The 23,536-nt window shown below is 47.5% G+C and overlaps 1 protein-coding gene across 15 annotated transcripts in view; it reads right to left on the reverse strand.

Moving 5' to 3' along the window:
• Nucleotides 1-692: 692 nt before the first annotated feature.
• Nucleotides 693-23,536, reverse strand: part of ZFYVE19 (zinc finger FYVE-type containing 19) — a 58,558-nt gene continuing 35,714 nt past the window's right edge. For 7 of the 15 annotated variants that reach the window (XR_015055062.1, XR_015055061.1, XR_015055058.1 and 4 more), the window contains 6 exons: nt 23,387-23,536; nt 22,758-22,834; nt 22,577-22,663; nt 19,411-19,574; nt 5,948-7,312; nt 693-5,371 (listed from right to left, as the gene is read on the reverse strand). The exon at nt 23,387-23,536 is cut by the window's right edge. Coding sequence is in view for 6 of the 15 variants with exons in the window: in XM_085869531.1 (XP_085725657.1) it covers nt 5,360-5,371; nt 18,720-18,807; nt 19,411-19,574; nt 22,577-22,663; nt 22,758-22,834; nt 23,387-23,536 (578 nt within the window). In the remaining 9 variants the exon portion in view is untranslated. Of the gene's footprint in view, nt 5,372-5,947; nt 7,313-18,719; nt 18,808-19,410; nt 19,575-22,548; nt 22,664-22,757; nt 22,835-23,386 lie in introns of those variants that run through there. The other 8 variants (XM_085869534.1, XM_085869532.1, XR_015055056.1 and 5 more) reach the window with 7 other exon arrangements.

Genomic DNA, 23,536 nt, shown 5'->3' on the forward strand with positions numbered 1-23,536 from the left:
TCTCCGGACATGTCTGAGCAGGGTTTGTCTCTGGACGTGTCCGAGCAGTGTTCGTCTCCGGACAGGTTGGCTCCGGACGGTATTTACGTTTGGACGGGAGTTTGTCTCCGGGTCGTGTTTATAGTATGACCCGTACAAAATGGATTTCAGACATTATTTTGTTTCCATCTTCACTGTTATACTATGCAGAATCATTTTGATGAAACAGTATGAATCTTAATTAACGCTACACCTCACATCTGCCTTCCCTTCTTCTCACCTCACAGTGTTCTCTTCCCCCACCCCTCCTCGCTCCCCCTCCCTCCCCTCTCCTTTCTCCTCCAGCTCTTCACTTTCCACATGCTCTCTTCCCCACTCGTTTCTCCCTCTTCTCCCCTCTTTTTCTCCCTCCCTCCCCCCTCCCTCTAGTATTACGGTCAGCGTAGCGACGGGTGGTATTTGCAAGTTTACAAATAAAATACCATTGCTGGGGAGCAGTCATCTTAGAAGAAGCACTGAACGATCAATGTAGTAGGGTGGTGTATTTATAGCAGAAAAAATGAGAAGCTGTAACTGCAGCCACATCAACCAATAAAGCTGCTTCCACAGCTTCAGCACACAAAGCAGCAGCACTAGCAGACACAGCCAGAGAAGTTCCAGCACCAGCAACAGCAGTCAGGGAACCTGGGGCACCAGCAACTACAACCAAGGAAGCCAGACACGGTTTGTTTTATTGTACCAGAATGTATCTCCTTATTTTGAAAACTATAATTTGCTCAGATAACTGACACCAACAACAAAAAAAATCCACCCCATGAATTTCAACTGGGACAAAAAGTCATTAGTAATTGATTCATAACAGAGAATTCACAGTTCATTCTCTCATTGCACACAGTCCATTACAGCAAATCCCAGCAATCCAACTTCTTCTTTAACAGTCACAATTATTCCCACGTTCTTGTAGGGTAGGCTGGGGGAGTTTTTTGACTCAAGTCTTTCACGAACCGGTTGACCAGGCCTGACGCTCAAATAAGTAGTTAGGGCAGAAACTTGTAATTGGTTCATGGTGCCTGCAATAGCTTGCCTACTCTTTCAAAGTACACCGTGGGATCTTTACGTCCACCAACTAATGCCGGCAGACGGGACGTGCAGTTTAACATTAATCCGAGGAACAACACACACACTGATGAATCTCCATGCCTGTGAAACAGTTTATAGCTTGTAGAAGCGAGTGTGCGTATCTCGGCCATCCTGCCAGAAACCACAGCAATCCAACCATTGCAGGTTAAGATAAATGACTTGCAAGATCTCCACCTCAGTGTAATGAATGAAAATTCACTAACACACATGAAACCCAAGTCGTTATTCACTGGGAAAACAAACAACCAAACAAGACCACAATCATTTCCTGCCCGATGTGTAAGCCATGACAAATGTGTAAGAGATTTGTATAGTCACGTTTCAATATCTTCATTTCTGTATCTATACTAATAAATGGCTGTGTGTGTGTGTGTGTGTGTGTGTGTGTGTGTGTGTGTGTGTGTGTGTGTGTGTGTGTGTGTGTGTGTGTGTGTGTGTGTGTGTGTGTGTGTGTGTGTCCTCCATAACTCCAAAACTATGAAACCAAGCAGCCTGAAACTTTGCATGTATTCCAAGAAAACGCCAATGAAGTGCAGGACTGAAAATTGGGTGTTTGGGTTAATTAAAACACCCCATTTGAGAAAAATTAACGGCCTTATTTAATTATATCCTTTATCAGGCGCATCCTCAGTCACCGATCTCTATGGGGTCTTAAGGTGTATCCCATGTAACTTCGCTGGGGTTTGAAGCCGCCACGTTTTTGGCCTGCTCAACCATGTTTTGACTTTGAACAGGCCACAACGATTTCTTTACGATAATTTTTTTTTCCACTTTCCTCACTCATTATTGAATGCCTGTTCATCAGAGCTACGAATTGTTGTATACATCGCTTATGTAAGTGCTACAATTTTCAAATTATGAGCTTGGAGCGATTTCATGCATTATAAATAATTATTTAATACGATTTTCCATAATGTACTCTCACAGACTAATTTAAGTATATCATCAAAATATTATTCAGGTTTTGAGGCTTGGATATTGTCTGGACTAAATAAGTGTCAAAATCTGGAGTGAACTCTGTTAATTTAAAGAAATAAGGAGTCTTATAACTAAGCCAATGCACCAATTTACTTGAAGCAAGCAAGGCTATGTTCCCTCGTTCTCCATATATACACAACAAAATGTGAAATTTCCAAAGCATTCAACTTATCTTTTTCTACTGTTTGGAAAATTATATTGAGTGAACAAAAGATTTAAGAATGTGCCAAAATTAACCAGCTTCATTGAGATATATGATTTAATGCATTCACTGGTAGACCTCACGCCCTGTCCTCCAGAGGGACTGATTATCCATAGCGTCTGCCAGATCTGTGTCTTCATTTTCGAAGGTTTTGCGAGGTGCTCTACAGGGATTCAAATCTTCTTAAAAATGTACGTTTTAAAATAAAGTTACAATGTTTGCGCGGACTGTGAACAATATACCATATGATACATGCACAGATGAGTAGGCAACATGGCAGATTATTTGCAATGTTTATTTCACGGGCGATTAAACTTTGCGATGTCTCCAGGGTTGTTCTCCATTGGACAGCAATTCTTTTGTGGATAAAGTCATTATTTGAACGAATTCATTTTATTTCTATAACTGCTACATGCATTGTGAAGACTGGCTTTAAAGTTAAAGAAATTATATATGGTATGCAGCCACAGCCTGGCCAACCATGTCTTATCAACCATTTAATTGGAGTGCCTGTTTAAGTGCTTAAGCCACTTGCCGAGCCTGGTAGTCGATAGCAGTACCATGCTACGTCATTCTGAGCGAATCGTTCACTCACTGCGGACGCTTTTGCCATGCCACGTCTTTCAGAGCGAGTGGTTCGTGCTCCGTCATGCTGAACGAGTGATTCATGCTCCGTCATGCTGAATGAGTAGTTCGTGCTCCGTCATGCTGAACGAGTAGTTCGTGCTCCGTCATGCTGAACGAGTAGTTCGTGCTCCGTCATGCTGAACGAGTGGTTCGTTCTCTATCGTTCTGAGCGAGTGGTTCGTGTTCCATCATGCTGAGCAAATGGTTCGTGCTTCATCATTCTGAGTGAGTTGTGAAATAACAACCAATTGAGGTGTTTGCCGTACTAACGTATTTTCTAAATTTCCGAGCCAAATTTGTTTTTTCCACCTATCACACGCAGTTGTTTATAAAGATTAATGTTTGTGAACATATCCCTGAAATGTCTATGGAAATGCAACGTCGTTTTTCGGTGAAGCTACTCATTCGTGCTCCATTATTCTGAGCGAGTTGTGAAATAACAACTGATTTCGAGGTGTTTGCTGTATTAAGGTATTTTCTAAATTTCTGAGCCAAATTTGTTTTTCCACCCATCACACACAGCTGTTTATAAAGATTAATGTTTGTGAACATATCCCTGAAACGTCTTTGTAAATGCAATGTCGTTTTTCGGTGAAGCTACTCAAGGTTCTTGGGATGTACACAGTACGCACTGTAGTTGATAATCACACTGACCCCAACCTGCCGATGCTGGAAAAATTGCCGATATCATCCAAGCACTAATGTGTGTCTCTCTGTGTGTATATTGTTCATAAAGCATAACATACTCTCTCAACTAACTCCCCTATACCTAACCCTCTCTCACTCTCTCTTTGTCCCATTCTTGCTCTACCCCATCCCAATACAGTGCAGCACCCTCCTCCCACACCTCACTCACTCTACCCTCCTCTCCTCTCTCTCTGGACATATCCAGACGGTGGTTATGGCTGGATGGTGTTTATGTCCAGACGGGAGTTTGTCTCCGGACAGCTTGGCTCCGGAAATGTCTGGGCGGTGTTTGTCTTTGAATGTGTCTGTGCGGTGTTTATGTCCAGACAGGAGCTTGTCTCCAGATTCGTCGGGGCAGTATTTGTCTCTGGACGTGTCCGATGAGAGTTTGTCTCCGGATGTGTCCGAGCAGTGTTTGTCTCCAGACGGCTCATCTCCAGATGGCTTTGCTCTGGACGCGTCCAGCGGGTTTTGTCTCCAGACATGTCTGGGCGGTGTTTGTCTGTGGGCCACAATTATAGTATGACCGGTAGCAAATGGATTTCAGACATTATTTTGTTTCCATCTTCACTGTTATTCTCTGCAGAATCATTTTGATGAGACGGTATGAATCATAATTAACGCTCCACCGCACGTATGCCTTCCTTTGCTCTCACCTCACACTGTCTTCCCTTCCCCCACCCCTCCTCCTCTTCACTCTCCCCTTCCCTCTCCCCTTAGCATTCCCGTTAGCGAAGCGATGGGTGGTATTTGCTGGTATATAAATAAATACATGAAGCCATGTAAAACCTTCTTTGCACTTTCAGGCCAAAAAATGATAATGCACAAAGTTTTAAAGTACAGGGTGACTTTTTTATTTATTTGAGTATCATAAACAATTCCCTTTCACTAAAAACTATATCTGTTGGGAACCTAATATTTTGTGTAAATGTAGCCTAATGTTACAGAAAGACGTGACATGATCCTGAGAGTTATCATGCTCAACATGATTTATCACGTGACCCGGCAATAACATTTAATGGTTCTTCACTCAGTCATGCCATGGCTTGGTTAGTGTGCTGCAACTCAACTAAGAATTATTGGCCCAATTTTCTTCTCAGAAACAGTAAACTTAGAAAGTTACATCAATACAATCAATGAGTTTCTTACATGAGTTTCCTTACAGAAGATGAAATCAACCAAGGACAGTTTCAGCAAGATGATGCCATGAGTCACACTTCGCGCAACAGAAAGAACGAACTTTGGCTCCTCTTTGGTGACTGTGTAGTGTCCATGTCATTATGTCCACCTCGATCCCCAGATATGTCATCAGATTTCTTTTTGGGGAGGGTATTTGAAGGATATAGTGTACACCACAAATCCACACACTCTTGGTGAATTAAAAGCAATAATCAGTGACGCAATCAGCAATATTACCGAAGAAATGCGACACTCCGTGTTGGAGAGCATGCTGTGAAGAATGAATTTGTGCCTGCAACATGGTGGTGGACACTTTTAGCACTTCATTTAAAGTAATGAATTGTGTGGATTGTGTCACATCTTTCTGTAACACGAGGCTACATTGACACAAAGTATTAGGTTCCGCAAAATGTAGTTTTTAGTGTATGGGAATTATTTAGGGCTCTCGAAAAATGTTTTTTTATTTTTTATTTTTCTCTAAGTTCTACCCAGCCAAGTCCAGTTCAAAGCACTCGCTGTCTCTTGGGGTTGTAGGCTTCAGTGGAATGTTCTTCACTGTCAAATTTGTTATGGCCTTCCCTGTGAAAAACAAACAAAAAAAACTTTAATACATTCAAACTTTGCAGTAAATTACAGTAAAAAAAAAAACAATATCAGTAAATTAATGTCTGAGAAACGAGTGAGGATGTGTTTGACATTTATTTTATTTTTTTTTAAACAACTAAAATGGCCATGAGTTGGCCTTATCTGATCGCATTGCGAAACCAAATGGTGTGTGTGTGTGTGTGTGTGTGTGTGTGTGTGTGTGTGTGTGTGTGTGTGTGTGTGTGTGTGTGTGTGTGTGTGTGTGTGTATATATATATATATATATATATATATATATATATATATATATATATATATATATATATATATATATATATATATATATATATATATATATATATATATATATATATATATATATATTGTTACGGTTCAAGGAACCGTATGCATTCAAACATACAGGTGCCCCGAAGTTAGTTATGCCGTTAAGTATATGTGTAGACAGGAGCCCCTCCTCGTGTTTAGTGGGAAATCAAAGGGGTGTGTTGCAATGTTTTTTTAGTTAGGTTAATAAATCATTTTATTTCCCCTCTTATGGAACCACGGTACCTTCCTGGCGCTTGCAGCCTCGATTCGCTGGCCACAGCGTACCAATGTCCACCCGCTGTCTACAGAGACTTGTTTTTCCGAGGCAAAATCTCCACGTTCACCGTTCTAGTTCCTTCTCGGCTTCCCCAAATGTACGCAGTGTGGCTGCACCGTCATTCACCTTCCCCAAACACGCGTGGAGTAGGCGGGCCTCGCCGCTGCCTGGCCGAGGCCCCGCCCAGAAAGGGTAGACCCATGGAGGCCCTGTCCAATCAGGGCGGACAGTAACGACAGTTTTGACCAAGGCCCCGCCCTGCTGAGGGAGGTCAATGGACTACGAAGGGACCCTCTGAGACGCACGTTCGTTGGAGTTCAGTCAAAAGGCTCAGTTCAGTTCTGCATTCGCTGGGGCGTTCATTGGAGTTTTGCTGGAGTCTTGAGTTCAGTGTACGAGGAGGATTGACAGACTGAGAGCTTTTTCACGAGTCTGTGGGTGGTGGTGCATGGCCGTTCTTCGTTGGTGGAGCGATCCATCTGGTTGATTTCGATAACGACTGAGGACACCCGACCTCGACCGGGTCTCTCGCTGAGTCCTGTCTGCAACCCTGATCCCCACTCTGGGACTCCGCTCTGCTTCGCTCTGGTTCCTCTGCGGACACGAGACCCACGCGTGTGACTGTGAGCCGAGCTGCACAACCATTGGCAGGTGCCGCACCACGAAGCACCCCCTCCCTCCAACGTGCAGGTACCCAGCCGAGCCGCGACCCCAGCTCGTCTCTCTCCTTGGCTGCGAGGTTCCTTGGAATTCACCTGGGTTTTACTTTTGTCTGTGTGTGGTGTGTGGTGCCATCTGCTAAGTACAACTACATAAGTGTTTTCGATCATTGTAAATCTTCTGTATATCTGCGATAAGCTTGCTCTGTGTCCTTCTTGCTGTAAATAAAACAATTGTAGAAATGTTCCCAGTTCGTTTCCATCCTTTCTTTCATTGGTCCAGCATGGTTCAGATCTGAGTTTTAGCCGGGACTTTGTTCCCGTTAATCTGCTCATCCCAGCCTGAAGGGCTTTGGCAGTTACGCTCGACTGCAACCGAACCGGAGTTGGTAGTCGGTAGTTGGAACTGTACCGCAGTCGGTAGAGTGACCCAGCTCGAGCAAGACGTGCCGAGAGCGTGGTTCCCCGGTAGACACGCGTGGTTAATAAGGTAAATTGGTTCTAGACAAAAAGACCCTACGCTATGCGGTGGAGGTATTGGCGTCCACATTCGGTTAAGCGACCCGCCGCCTCACGGAGTTTTCCGTGAGCGACGGCCTACAATTCCGGGAGTCTGGTGGGAGACGACGTAACTTCCCCACCTTGTGGTCGTTCTCGCCACCGGTCCCCGGCCTGCAACAATATGTACATACACAGATATATTGTTGCGGTTCTGGGAACCGCATCCCTCCAAAGCAATAGCAACCATCATACAGCGGTCCCTCGACAGTTGTTCCATTAATGTACGTTCAGATCGTCCCTTCCCTTTTGTTTAGCGGGACAACGGGATGTGCGTTACGGGGATCTCATAGCTAGGTTTGCTTACACCACCAACTTCATTTCTACTCTTCTTTTGTGCTTATTCCTGAGGTAAATCCGAATTTGGGTCCTCGAGTTGGCAAACAGACACTACGGTCGGACACCTGATCGGCATAGCGCGGCACAGCACAGAGCTCCCAGCCTCAAGCGATCCCTCAACCTAACTTTTGCGGTAAGTCATAGAGTATGTTCGGCAGCTCGAGATGATCGTCTCGAGCTTCCGATGATCTGGGATGAGATTGCTGGTTGCATTGAAAAGGCGTACGAACGAATCTCTCTTAAAGAGGCTGCACGGATGTTGTTTTTCACAACACAGAAGCAAATGACCCAATATTGGCGAGAGCGTGGCTGGCAGCTTGGTGCCAATAACTACAGTCAGAGGTCGATAACAGAAAAACAAGTACACCACGTTGTACGGAATACAAGTGTGCAAGACACTAGCGGCTCGTTCTTTTTCAACCCATTTCTGGATTTCATCATATCGGCATCTTCTTTTCCCTCCATTTCTCCATCTAATTATTATATCCGATCGTTCCCCTCAATTCCTGACACAGATCGGGGTTGGCCCCACACACACGATTGCAGAATCGGGCGAACGCAAGCGCTGACCACATGGACCATGGCGGATCTGTGCGTAGTGTATGGAAACATATTTCCCCGTGTGAGCACGTGTACGGGGCCCGACGTGCTGCGCACCGCAAGTGGTGTTCGTGGGACGCGCGGAACGAGTTCCGCGATGTCACCGCCGGGCCCGTGTGTGGAGCGAAGCTCGTGGAGCGGTCCGTGTGCGATTGACTTCATCGGGGATCTCGCAACACGAAGGGCAGGTGTGTAAAGCATGGTGGTTCACATGGTGGGGATAGCCCGAAAGTGAGCATTTAATGCGATTAGCGGGGCGACGTGACGCCCGCATGTATCGGCCAAATGGAGGGACGAATGGGCTATCGACCACCGCCCTGGAGATGCAAGGCTCGCCGAGCCTGGCCACGAGTAGATGAAGCCCGGCCAGGATGTAGCGAACATCCTCGCCCGGGGCAAAGGAGCATTAGTTAAGGAAAGGGTTTAGCGTTAGATAGACCAGCCTCGTGGGGGCATGAGTCGTCCTCCATGGGGCCCGGTAACACGAGTTAGGGGGAATTTACGTCAGAATTAGAAATGGATTGAGAACAAGCACAGACATGGAACGTGTAGTGGGGACGTAGATTAGCTACGTAGAGTTAAATGGAACATGCATTTGAATAAGGGATGACGGGGAGCACGAGTTAGTGAGGGGACGTGGTTAGTTGAGAGTCAGTGTTGGTGTGGAAAAAAAAAAAAGAGAAAATATACGATAAGTGAATGTGGGTCAGCAGGCCCGAGTGTGATTGGAGTGAATGTGGAATGCATGGTGCGAATTAATGATTGAGGGGGGGGGGAGGAGTGAATCCCACCCAAGGGAACCCGGGTTTAGTGTAATGTTAATTAGCGGGTTAGTTAAATTAACGAAAAGGATGTCGTTTTGTTTTTGGTGTTAAACGAAGGCACGAAACCTTTTGCAGGGTGCAGGAGACTATTGACCGGCTGTGAGTGCGGCTCGTGAAATATGCGTATTGAGTAGAGGGCACCCAGGGCACCGTCGTAGTCAGCCAGAGTAGGCCATGGGTACAGGCGACCGAGTTAGTGTAATAGGCATGGGTACCCAGGGGAAAAGGACCCGGAGCGCCAACATGCAACATGGGCATCGACGGGAAAAACGCCAGGAAGGGCATTCCCCACGTTCATAGGCTCGGAGACAGCCTCAGAGACCCGGGGATGCCGAATATTGAGTTCGGCAGATGGGTAGACCTGCCAGTTGAGCCACGCTGCCCAGCCACAAAATTGTGCGAGATTACGGGAGGAAATTTGCGGGCCAGGCCCAAATTAATAACGAACACCAACACAGGCGACGAGAATCGTGGTTGCTAGAACCGATAGTTTAAAGAGACAGGTGTGTTGAAAAGCCCTGGGGATAGATTAAAGTTTAATAAATGGTAGGATAGATAGGAAACATGTACCCCTTCGCACCATCCATCCCTTCGCTGTTCGTAGGCCGCTGGACCAATCTTGAAAATGCTGAGCTATTCTGTGGGAGCTATTCTGAGGCTGCATTGGGCCTCGAGACAGACTCACTTGTCTCTTCCTCAATTCTTTCAAAACGGGATCTTGGGGATTGGGAATAGATAGGACAGGTTAGCCGAACAACGACAATAAGGGGGTTTGGGACACACGTAATTATTAAAAAAAAGGTCTAAATTTAGTTGTTTTTTTTTTGTAACAACCCAAAGGGGGTGGGTATGGACAAAGACAGGCAGAGGCAATAGGTTGGGGGGAGACCGTAGGGCAGGACCGAGCCAGTCTTCGGACCGGCCAACGCCACCACACTCCCTCCACAACCTCACGAGACCACACCGAGGCCGGCCAGCTTCACATGCCGACCTGTTGTACCTCACCTGGTCTGCATTTGCCATGCCTTTATCTGCCTTTGCCTTGACTCCATTTGCCATACCTGCCCATGCCTTTATTTGCCTTGCCATATCACTCGACTTTAACAGGTGTACCAGGACCATCTCTGCGAAAGTGTATGAAAGGACTGCCCTGCAGTCAGCCGCGTTACCCGGGACTGCATTTGTGCAGCCCGGAAATCTATCTCCTTGTTGTATAAAGGCCAGTTCAAATGGACTGTGGGACGGCGTGTGGCCTGCCGTGTTAGGGTGAGTTGCCTCCAGCAGCCAGAAAAGAAAAGAGAAAAAAAGCAAAAAAAAAACAAATGCAATAAAGGACCATTGAGGGCCCTGAAGACGCCATTTCATCAACTGCTTGCTGCTGCACTCATCCACGAATGTTGCCTATATTGTGTTCTTCCCTTAAGTCACAGGTCCTGGGCTATGGGTAATGTAAATATTAGAAAAGTATTTTGTTCTAACCCACCTGTTTGTCTGTTTAGTTCAAATTTCTGGCAATTTAGAAAAGTTGTCCGTATGAGTCTGTTAGTTTAGTTATGCAACGCACAAGGTTATTTATTTTTTGGGACATGTATTTGAAATGTCGCACTCAAGAGTTCTGTAGGTAAAATGAATTAGGGGAACCTACACCTGCATGCCACACAAACGTTAACGACTCAGGTAGAGTCCAGCAAAAGGGAGGGGGGAAGTGTTGCGGTTCTTGGAACCACATGCATCCAACAGATAGTGGTCCCAAGACAGTTATTCCATTAATATAGGTGTAGATAGTCCCTTTGCTTTTGTCTCGTGGGACAACAAGGGAGTGCATTGTGTTGATCTCATAGCTAGGTTTGCTTACATCATTTTTTCTTCATTTCATCCCGACTTCTTTTTTCTGATTATTCCTGAGGTAAATCTGAGCCACGTGCGCCTTCGCTGAGGCGGGCCTCATGGAAGCTTGAGCGTGCGGCGCCACTGCGAGGAAATGATAACGTGCGGGCATTAACGGTGCAGAGCCCTCGTTCCCAAGCGAGCCCTAAACCCAACGTGTGCAGCGAGTCATACAGTGCATGCGCTTAGCAGTGCGGGATTATCGACTCGAGCTTCCGATGATCTGGGGAAGATTGCCGGTTGCATTAAAAAGGCATACGAATGAATACCTCTTAAGAGGCTGCACGAATGGTGTTTTACACAACACAGGAAACACAGCCAGCACGACGCCCACACTGCACGAAACGCGTACGGAGGCTAATAAAGGTGACTCCACGCCATGTTGGGTGGGATACGAGTGTGCAGAGTAAAAGCGGTGCGTTCCTTCTCAACCACATGTTTGACACATGTCGGTGTGCGCCCTGCGCACACGCTAGCAGAGTCGTGCGAACGCGAGCGCTGGCCACGTGCGTAATGGCCGAACCCCGCGCACTGTATAGAATGTGCTCGAAGGCAGACATGCACGCCACTCGCGAAACATGCATGGATTTATCCATAACGATGTACCTTCGGCCCTCGCTGGCAGCAGCGGATTCCCCACAGAGGGTGAACGTCTTCTCGTCTCTGTGGCCAGCGAAGCTGCGATCGGGCCGGGAATTGTTGTGCAGTGCGGGCCGTGTTGGCGCGCGTGGAGCGGGCGCGTTCATCGGCGCTGGTCGGACGCCCGAGTGGGCATGCGGGACCCTCAGCCGGTCGCCGGGACGCGGCCCGGGGGTTTTTGCAGGACGATTCGCATGCCAATTTCGGTGTGGGCAATTCATGTCATGTCATGGGGTCGGAGCGGATTATTGCCGCTGTCCGAGATGACCTTTTGGGAAATTAAGTGAGGCGGTTTCTGGCCAAAGTTAGCGGGCCACGTGAGGGGTTGGTGCCAATCGGAGCGCCCGATTCAGGTGATGATGTTTCGCTTCGGGGTGGCCCCTCCCCCTGCGCTGCAAGTCCTATAAAGGTCGGAGCGGTCCCTCCGCCTCTCTCTTTCTCTTTCGCTCGTTCTCTGGCCTCGCCCTCGTCTCTCGGCACGACCCGTCTCCTGCTGCCTGGACTCCGCCTCTCTCGCCTGACCCTCGTTGACACTGCCACGACCCGCCTCCTGCTGCCTGGACTCCGCCCCTTCTCCACTCAAGCCCCTCCATCACGGACACGGTTTTTACACACGCTGCTGAAGCCAGAGACGACACGCCCACTGCCGGGTACCGCACCATGGAGCACCCCCCCCCGGAAACGTATTGGTGAATGCGTCGTGCTATCAAGCACAAAGGTACCAAGATCGTAGCCTCAACTCCTTTCCCTTCCCGTTTCAATACTTTCTCTTCATCGGGTTTTGTGTGTGTGTGTGTGTGTGTGTGTGTGTGTGTGTGTGTGTGTGTGTGTGTGTGTAGGCATGTGTAGGCGTGTGCAGGCGTGTGCAGGCGTGTGCAGGCGTGTGCAGGCGTGTGCAGGCGTGTGCAGGCGTGTGCAGGCGTGTGCAGGCGTGTGCATGTCTGCTTAAGTAAGACTGCAGAAGATCGTTATTGTTATTATTGTTATTATTTTCACGTTAAATCTGCTGTGTCCGCTTTTGTAAGTGGCTTGTTTATTTGCTGCACCACACCTCTCTCTACCCTATCTCTGCACAACACACCCCAATAAATCTTTGTCGTACCACATACCATTCCTCGCCCATTGTTAATAAATTATTATTTGAAATGTTCCCAGCTCGTCTTTGTGGTTTCTTTCATTGATCCAGCATGGTCCGAATCCTAGCTCAGCCGGGACTTTATTCCCAACGATCCGTTACTTTTAGCCAGTACATCGTTGGAAGTGTCGCTCGGCTGCATCCGATCCGGAAAAGTGATCCGATCCGGTTCGGACAAGGCGTACAGAGGGCGTGTTCTTCGGTAATTAAATCATGTGAATAATTAGGTAACCCGATTAACCCATAGACGGGAAGACCCTAGGTTACGCGGTTGAGTTATTGGCGTTCGCGGTCGGTTAAGCGACCCGCTGCGTCATGGAATTATCCGTGTGCGATGGCCAACAATTCCCGGGAATCTGGTGGGAACCGAGATAGCTTCCCCCACTTTGTGGTCTTCTCACCCGATCCCCGGCTCGCAACAATATACATATACATATGTATGGATATATATATATATATATATATATATATATATATATATATATATATATATATATCTATGGATATATATATATAGTTGCAGGCCAGGGGTCGGGTGAGGAGACCACCAGGGGGGGGGGGAGCTATCTTGGGTTCCCACCAGACTCCCAGGAATTTCAGGCCGTCGCACACAGATAATTCTGTGACGCGGCAGGTAGCGAACCAACCGTGAACGCCAATAACTCAACCACGTAACCTAGGGTCCTCTAGTCTATGGGTTAATCGGGTTACCTAATTACCGGGGGACACACCCTCGGTATGCCTTGTCCGAACCTGATCACTTTGCCAGATCAGATGCAGCCGAACGACACTGCCAAGGACGTAGCGGCAAAAAGGAATGGATCGTTTGGAAGAAAGTCCGGCTAAGTTAGGATACGGACCATGCTGGATCAATGAAAGACCAGACAAAAACAAGCTAGGAACATTTCTACAAAGGATTTATTCACAGGCAGGTGAGGAAAGATGTGTGGCACAGTGAATGTTGTTTAGTTTTGCCTGTAGCAGGAAATGGAAGAAATATAAAGGTGCGGCAATAATACAAGCAACTTACAAAAGCAGACACAGAGCAGAGATATCCCGATATAATTATTGTACAATCTTAAGCGAGGACAGGCGACAGGACAGACACACACACACACACACACACACACACACACACACACACACACACACACACACACACACACACCGATGAAGAGGAGTTAATGAAGAGAAAAAGGAGATGAGATGAGGCTAACATTCTCTCAACACCTTGCACGATTGCCCGACTGCGCCACCAATACCTTTTGGGGGGATGCTCCACTGGGCGATACCTCCCTGACAACTGGCGCGTCGTCTCTTGCTTCATGGCACTTCGTGTAGCTGGCGTCGGTCCAGAGAATGAGACGTGACTGTCGGGCATGAAGGGAGGCACTTGCGTGGAGTCAAAAGCCAATGGGTGGAGAGAGGCGGAGTCCGCAGCAAGTGGGCGGAGAAGGGCGGCGAATTGGTAAAGAAGGGCGGAGCCAGCAGGCGAATGGGTAGGTTGTCGATCCCAAGCCAGACAGAATGAGCCGACAGGAACGATGGGCAGGAACAATGAGCAGGATCGACACACAACTAGCGGCTCCACGACCCGTCCATATATATATATATATATATATATATATATATATATATATATATATATATATATATATATATATATCTCCCATGGTGTGGGAGGGGGTGACTACCCGAAGCAATGTGTCGTCGTCTGAATCGGGCGCTCTGATTAGGCCCCGGCCAGCATACGGGCCGGCCGTCATGAACTGAAGCGGCTCCACTTTACTTCCGGCCAGATGGTTCCAAGCTGCGGAATCGTCTCGCTCCGAGCACTGTGACACGAATCGCCCTGCACTGAACCCCATGATGTGAATAACCTTGCACCGAACCCCGTGCCGTGCACCAGCCACCCATGGTTGTCGCCGGTCAATGTGCCTGCTATGTGGTGCGCCATGTGGCTCGAGCGATCCGGCCGCACAGCATGCCTCTGCCTGGTAGTAGCTGCATGGAGGCGGAGGTGCGGGAGGATGTCTGCCGTCCGCGGGAGACATTTGTGGCCGTCGTGGTGAGCGAAGACCGATGGTAAGACGTTATTGTAAACCCATGCGCAGACCCGACCAAAGATGTGTTATTCGTGCCCCATTCTGTACGATGATAAAGTATCACGGGCTGCGCGTGAGTCCGCCATTGTACACGTGGTCAGTACGCGGGTCTGCCCACCATAGAGCATGCCCCGTACAGTGCGCACTGGTCCACCATTGTACACGTGGTCAGCGAGAGGGTCCACCCGCCGTCGAGCATGCCCAGTGCAGTGCACGCAGGCCCACCTGCCATCAAGCATGCCCCATACAGTGCGCGCGGGTCCGCCATTAAGCACATGGCCATTTATCAAAGGCGGTGTCGTGTGCACGGTGCCAGCCCTGATCCGTGTCAGGTAATTGAGGGAAAGGATTGGAAATAATTATTAGATGGAGATTCGGATTGAAAAGGGGACAGATATATTTATTAATGGAGATTTGGATTGAAGAGTGCGCCGCGTGCATACTGGATGTTGTTGGCATTTGGTGTGTTGATTATGCCTCTGAACGTCTGAACAGCGGGTGGGGGGGGGGGGGCGGGGTGGTCATTGTTGTGCTGCAAGTGCTCCATGTAGCGCTGGCGTTTGTTGTTGACTTCGACTGCTGCCCTTGGCCCTCTGTGAGGACGCATTCTTACGTGAATGGCGCGGCTGTGGTTTTTACTGATGGGTGTCCTAGCAGAGTGCCTGCTGGCCTCGTGAGGACCCCATGCTTGGACGTACCTCAGGAATAGCGAAAAAGAAAGAGTAGGAATGAAGTTCGGATGTTTAATCAGACCTAACTATGAGATTTACACAACGCACTGTCCCATTCGACCCACTAGACAAGAAGGAAGGGACTAGCTGAATGTACATTAATGAGATAACTGACTGGGGACCAGTGTATGTTGGCTGCTCTGGGTGTTTGAGGGATGCGATTTTCAGAACCGCAACAATGTGTGTGTGTGTATAAATTGTTACAGCTGTGGAAATTTGCACTACACTATAAAGGTCCTCAGATCAGTTATACCGATAAGTATATGTGTATTTAGATTTCCCCACCGTTGTTTAGGGGGAATTTCCGTGTTCACAGGGCTGTGATCCTTTGAGATAGCCGTTTTTCTTTTTTCTATCATTATTTTGGACCAATCATCCCCCAACAACCAAATCGCCACCACCCACAACGCCCCCAAACAACCACAACTAAACCCCCACCACCTTCGCCTTTCTTCCTCCACTACCATCAACAGCGCTACCCCACAAACATGGCATCACCTTCGTCCCAGAGACAACGCCGAAGTCGCGCTGCCTAAGCGACGTTCTGGTGATTTCTACCAGGTCCGCTCCGTCGGGGCCGAAGTCGCGTGGTCTAAGCAACGTTCTGGTGATTTCTCCCACGTCCGCTCCGTCGGGGCTGAAGTCGCGCTGTCTAAGCGACGTTCTGGTGATTTCTACCACGTCCGCTCCGTTGGGGCCAAAGTTGCACGGTCTAAGCGAGGTTCTGGTGATTTCTACCACGTCCGCTCGGTCGGGTCTGAAGTCGCGCGGTCGAAGCGACGTTCTGGTGATTTCTACCACGTCCGCTCCATTGGGGCCAAAGTCGCGCGGTCTAAGTGGAGATTTCTACCACGTCCTCTCCATCGGGGCCAAAGTCATGCTGGCAGACGAAGCTTCGGGGGTTGACACGCATCGGTTCAGCGAGGCGAAGCTCGGTGACTCACACACACATCAGCTCGTCGGGTGGGACGAAGCCGCGCTGGCGGACGGAGCTTCGATGCATAATACGCTTCGGTTCGGCCGGACGAAGCCCCAGGGAAACTCACACACACACCTCGGCTCGTCGGGCGGGACGAAGCCGCGCTGGCGGACAAAGCTTCGGGGCTAAACACCACCATCAGCTCGGCGGGATGAAGCTGAGCTGACAAGGCGAGGCTTTGATGATTCCTACCACGTCGGCTTTGCCGGGGTCAGGGGTCACGCTGACAGGGCGAGGCCCCGATGGTTTCAACCACGTACGCTTTGCCGGGTCAGGGGTCACGCTGACAGGGCGAGGCTTTGGTGATTCCTACCACGTCGGCTTTGCTGGGGTCAGGAGTCATGGGTCGGATTTTTCCGCTCCCCCGGCCTATATAAGGGCGAGCACAACGGAGCTCGTGGCAGACGGGGGCCGGTCGATGGAGAGGAAGGACGAACAGAACAGAGCTCAAGTCAGAGTTGAGGGGCGAGAAGAGCGAGAGTTGGTGAACAAAGCAGGGACGCGGAGAGGGGCTCAGTGGCAAGCCAGAGGGCTACGTGGTCACCACTGCCGGGAAAAGGGGCGACGTGGAGGCCACAGCCAAGGAGAGCTTGCTGGAGCCAGTGCGGTCCAGAGTGCTCGGAAAGAGCGTCAACTCTCGGAAAGAGCGTCAACTCGTGGAAAAGAACGTTAACTCCCCCATACCGAGTATTGCGCTGAGAGAGCGCCGGTAACCCCCATCTCGCCAAGGGCATCGACGTACTGAGAGACCCTCAACAATCCCCCCCCATACTGGGCATCAACAACCTCCCCCCCCAGACCGAGCATCCGCGCTGAGAGAGCTGCGGTTACCCCATCCGTTCCCCTCCCCAACCGTGGTGCCTGCTGTGTAGCGCGAGCCTGCGCAGAGAATGCCGGAGAGAGCTCAACGGCCACGCCAGGGGCACGAGGTCAGGCACGGCTATGCTTGACATTGCGGCTTGCCCGCCATCGCGCCACGAGGGCGCAGGTAAGACCTTCGGTCTCATGGACCTGGCCGCTCATCCAGGCTCCACGTACATTTGGTTCACGGACCTATCTGCCACCCTTGTCTTTGGGGGTGGCTTTCCTTTGCTTTTGTATAAGTGCATGTAGTGGCGCCGTCTTGACAAGTAGACGTGTCTAAGTAACTGTGTGAATAAAACCATTTATTCGGAATTAACTCTTCATTTGCTTGCTTTGACTGTATTTACGTGCATGATTCCTTGCTTGCGTTGTGTGTGTAATATGTGCTTGCTTGAATAAATGTCCTTGTGTGAAATGTATCCCGTTCGTCATCTTTTTCCTCATTGAAAGTGCCATCTTGAATCGCGGAATAAATTAGTAGTGGGTTTTGAACACTCAGGTAAAGAAGAGAATCTGATCCGTCGAGGTCGGCGATAACACCGCTCGGTTATCACTGTATCACGGAACGGACCGCTTGAGCGGTTCGTGTCCTAGGCCGACCTGCGGCGAGGTACGATCGCCCAGTTGACTACTCGCGCAGATACTTAGGTAGGTCGAATTTGGCGAGCAACCCTATCCTGCGCGGGTGGACAATTGGCACGATCGTGGTGAGGTTAAACCCCCACCTGTGACTGGCTCCTGGTGGTAGTTCCACGAGGGTCACAACTGAATTGTCCGTCCGGTGGGCGACGCGGTTGCGATTGGAGTTACGCAATCGCTTGTACACCTGGCGGGCCAGAATTCGTAACTAAAATGTATATATGTATATATATATATATATATATATATATATATATATATATATATATATATATATATATATATATATATATATACACACATACATATAATCATGTGTTGTCTTTGTGCCAAGTAGGAATAAAATAGGTCCATACATGTACGAGATATGGTTGCGGACACACGCACGCACGCACAGACACGAAAATTGAGAGGAAATCCATAAGCCGTTTTGGAATAAATCTAATGGGGGCAAATAAAATTTTAAATGTGTGTGTGTGTGTGTGTGTGTGTGTGTGTGTGTGTGTGTGTGTGTGTGTGTGTGTGTGTGTGTGTGTGTGTGTGTGTGTGTGTGTGTGTGTGTGTGTGTGTGTGTGTGTGTTGAAAAACACTCATTTTGCCTTCCATTTTAATTCCTCAGTTTAAAAACTCTGTGGTGGAAATTAAACAGGATTGTTGACTGAATGTGTGCCACAAAGGTGTGTAGTGTCTACTCGGTGGAGAAAAGACTTCCGGTCTCTCGTTTCTCTGTCTCGTTCAGTTCTACACATTATTTAAGGTTCAAAATACCAGGTGCATACTTGAAAATGGCAGAGAAAATTTCCTTGGTGAAAGGGGGTTTCAGCTTCCAGATACATGCAATGTATGCAAGATCCCTGGTTTGAAAATCTGAAAACGCAACATTACTCGAATGGTGTTGTAGTACACTTTCATGATAAAACAGGTCTGTTCATGATTGTACCAGCACTGCCATTCATCCTTATGTGCATACTATCATGAAGAGCTAGCAGTTCCTGTCCCTAGTAACTTCCTCTTTCCATACTCATTATCTTTTCAACTACCATTAGCCTTCCCCAACCCCACCTCTTCCTTTCCATGTTATGTTTTCTCCCCTATCCCTCAATCCACCTTTCTGTTTATTTGTTCCATCGTTCTTTCATTCCCAGTTTTCCCTTCTGCTAATTTCAGCCACATATTTGTTGTTTGAGCTTGTATACAGCTTCTTCACCACCTGTACCTTCGCCTCCCCTTACTATCATTCCTCCAAGTGTCCCCCTACCCTCATGTTGGAACGTTGAAAGCAATTCCTTTCAATTGGGTGATGTAATATTGCATTCCCTGTAAAGCAAATTATGGAATCATTCTCCATTCCTGTCAGTTTTTCCAGACAGTGGGACTATGGCCTTATCTAGAACACTATTATTAGTTCATGTGATGTGCATCTAAACAATGAGCATTTCAACAGAAAACTGATGGAAAGGAGGGAATTACCGAAAACATCGACTGCAGTAAAGATCACCGTCACAGCCATGGCACCGGAGTGATGCATCCTCATTGCAAATACAGCACCAGGGCAATTCTTGCTCTTCTTCCTCTTTTGATTCCTGTTCTGTGCTCCATCCAAACTTTCCTGATGTCATTTGTCTTGGTCTGGCCTGAAGCAGCACAATGCATAATCAACAAATGCAAATTAAATCTACAACTGGAAAGTGTATTTTTGATTTTCATTGGGTCTAGTTATTATCAAGGCGAGTCGAAAAATATCCGCAATGATTTATTAATAACTGTGTTCTTTTGACTGCATTGCTTATTGTACTTGCAGGAGCAAGCATGAACTGTCTATGCCACTTGGAGGAATGTGAAGCAGTTTCAACCTTGAGCAGTCAGTCAATGTGTCATTGCAAGGGAGTTGACATGACGGCTCTGGCTCTCTGTTTGCAACAAAGAAGAGCAGTGTGAAGTGATACGATTTTTGTGGGCTGAAGGTGTACCAGGGCAGAAATCCATCGCAGACTTTCAGCACAATATGGGAACAGTGCTTTACCACAGTGGAGGTGTGTATGATTGGATTACCATGTTCAAAAACGGTTGCACAAGTGTCACTGATGATGAACTATCTGGACTGCATTTGTGCAGCCACAACACACAGAAGTGAACATTGAACGAGTCCACACACGCCATGATTCTGGATAACCGATGGTCGACTATTGATGAAGCGACACAACATATGAACATCAGTCGTGGTTTTGCAAATTAAATCAACAACCAACTTGGCTTTCAAAAAGTTTCTGCAAGATGGATTCCAAAACAGAAAAGCACAAGTGCAACCGTGTAACAATCTACCAAAGCATTTTGAAGTGCTTTCGTCATTAAAGGAATGCTTTTTTGAGGACTCTTGACACTGGAGACGAGATTATGGGTCCACCATTACGAGCAAGAGAGAAAACGCCAGAGTATGTGTGGAGCCAAGCCGATCAAAAAGAAGTTCAAAAGTCAACCATCGGCCGGAAAAGTGATGTTCATACTTTTCTGGGACTCGCAAGAGGGGGGAGGGGGGAAATGGTAAACAGTCCGTGATTGTGAAATGCTCTGGGACCAGTTGAAACCAGGTATTCGATGGAAATGCTGAGGGCTGCTGTTAAAACGTGTTGCATTGTTGCATGACAATGCCCGCTCACACACTGCCACCCATACTGTTGAACCCTCCAGCAATTTAACTTTGAGGTGTTGGAGCATCCTCTGTCCAGTCCTGACCTGGCCCCTTCAGACTTTCACCTGTTTGGTCCACTCAAAGATGCTTTTGGAGGCTGCCACTTTGCCAGTGACAAACAAGTGAAAGAAGTGGTGCATGTGTGGCTCATCACTCAGCTAAAAACTTTTTTTTTCTTTCTGAGGGCATACAGAAGCTTGTGAACCGATTGACTGTGTGTTGAAAAGGAGGGGCACTTTGTGGGAAAATGATGCTCTTGTACATGCACAATTGTAGTTACATTATTCAAATGAAAATATATTGCGGATACTTTTTAACCCACCCTCGGAGTTAAACAAAGAGAAAATGGAGGAGGTGGGGCTCGGGAGGAGGAATGCCAATCTGTGCGCAGGCTCCGCCAATGGCGCACACATTCTCGAAGCTTCCAGGCCAGCCTTATAAAAGAGCGAACCCCGGTAACGTTTGCTGGCGGCTCCTTTCAACGTTTGTGGAGGCTCTTTTGCAGTGATCATTTGTGGCTCTTCCAACGGTTGTTTACACCTGTCTTTCAATGGTCGTTTCGGCTCTTTCAATGGTCACTTGTGACTCAATTTGCTCAATTTGCTCGACTCTTTCAACGGTCACTTGTGGACACCCTGAGGCACGACGCCAATGGGCGCCAGGCACTATTTCTTGAGGTTGCGCTGCTGGTTCTTAACACTTTCGCTGCTTTGGTTTTTACCTCACGAACGAAGAGCCGAGGCTGCGAGGGGGCGGGCAGAGCCAAGTCGATTAATAGGACTGAAACCAAGTTACACTTCCGATGCATCTGGAAAGATCTCACACTTAGGCTATCCCCTCACACATCTTTTCTGCTGCACCTTTCTCAGTTTCCATTTTCAAATACACTCGCACGTCACTCTTCTCCACGCACCCTAGACACCTCAGTCTTTCTTCCCACCTCTCTCCCTCAGCGTTGAATAGCGGTTGTGAATGCTTGGGCCCATGTACTGCGTTATTGGTACGTAAGATGTATGTTATGTTTGCTCTGTCTCTTTTCTCTGATCTCATTTCTGTACAAATTGCTTTACCCTCATTTCTCCCCGTGCCATTGAAATCCTAATGTTCCCTCCCCCCTATTTTTTTTCCTGCTCCTCACTTGTGTAAATAAACCTGTTCTTTTTGAATCCATTTCCGATCTGTCCATGTCCGTCTTTTCCACCATTGGTCTAGCACTGTCCACACGTACATAGCTTGGGAGGTTGAGATTCCTGACGGTTCGGTTTGCAAGGTCCGACGTGTGCTCGCGGTACAGCTCGGCCGCATCCCACTAACATGCCGGATCTGCATTTGGACCTTAACCAAAGTTTAATTTGGCTTGTTCTTGTCATCTACTCACTCATCCACTAAGTTTTATCATAATCTGTCCAGAACTTTTTAAAATATCATGCTATATATATAGTTTTTGGACCCATCTCTCAATGGTGAATAATTACTTTGAAGATCAAAAAATTCTCGTATCCTGATCCAGATATTCACCATAATCTAATCAATTGGTCGTCATCACACACCCATCCCATCACCAAGTTTTGGCAGAATCCATCCATAACTTTGTGAGATATCATGCTATGCATCACTTTTGCCCCCAGCACTCAATGGTGAAGAATCACTTAAAAAATAAATTATTCTCAGAAATGGATCCAGATTCAGATCTTCATCAAAATCAAATCAATTCGTCCTCATCATACACCCAATCTGTCCACAATGTTTCATCCAAATCCGTCCATAACTTGTTGAGATATCGTGCTTCCAGACAGACAGACAGACAGACATAACCTTTGGTGGTGGAGGTAATAAAACACAGTCTGATTAAATCTACAAAGTTCTTTGTTCGAGCAACAATACTTTATATATTGAAAATATAAGTTGAGTTGTGCAACCTCATGAGAATCGCATTGGAAATCCTACCACCTCTTCATCCTGTGATCGTTTGCGTTCCATACACGGTCTTTCCGCAATGCCAGACCTCTCGTCCAACGCAGCTTCGTCAACAAACTAGAAGAGGGAATCAGTACATCTCATCTGGACATTTCAGAAAATTCTCAACAAGAGGAACAAATTAACAAAATGTTTTTGGTATCTCGCAAACCTGTTTCATGAGCTGCCTCACTGCAACATCTTCATTCTCTTCCTCACTCTCCTCTTCATTGTTTTCCCAGTTTACAACTGTTAACAAGATCACGTAGAAATACTGCACTGAGCAACTGTGATGCCAAGAATGTTCAATAAATTTCTGACAGCATTAAAACCAGAGCCAAGGGCTGGGAGGAACACTCAAAAGAGTCCACTAAGCTTGAGGCCTGACTACAAATGTAATCTGGTGCTATCCAGGAAGTACGTTATGTCAATAACTATTGCTGTCCCTTCGGAGCATATCTGAAGCCGGCAGTCCCATCTGCTGGCATTTACTTGTTGATGTTACAATTTGTATATACCTTTTGAAAAGAGTAAGCCACTGTGTGCCAGAGCCCCCCCCCCCCAATTCTAAATTTTGCCCTGAACCTCTGCAACTTGACATTTGATAGCACAAAACTATAAATGGATCAGTTTAGTCACTAAAAAGACATCATCAACAAGGAAGTGGGTTATAATGCTACCAAATATAGGAATTTTCAGAAATAATTTTTTTTTAATCCTCTGGATGCATTCAGCATGTTTTAACATCACAGCTTTACATTTATGTGTGCCACAGCCAGGACAGAGGGAGATATGCAAGACCTTTCTTGGGATCTTCCCCCTTTATCAAGGCTAAGGTCCTTGCCAATGTCAGGTCCTCAGCTCTTCGCTGTGATTCTTGATCCACATCAGCTTGCGCTGCAGCCAGAATCTTTCGTTTTTCCTCTTCAAGATCCAGAATGGGAATATTCA

Source organism: Eptatretus burgeri, chromosome 2 (assembly GCF_056783735.1).
Source record: "Eptatretus burgeri isolate ZD-2024b chromosome 2, Ebu_testis_v1, whole genome shotgun sequence".
Lineage (NCBI taxonomy): Eukaryota > Metazoa > Chordata > Myxini > Myxiniformes > Myxinidae > Eptatretus > Eptatretus burgeri.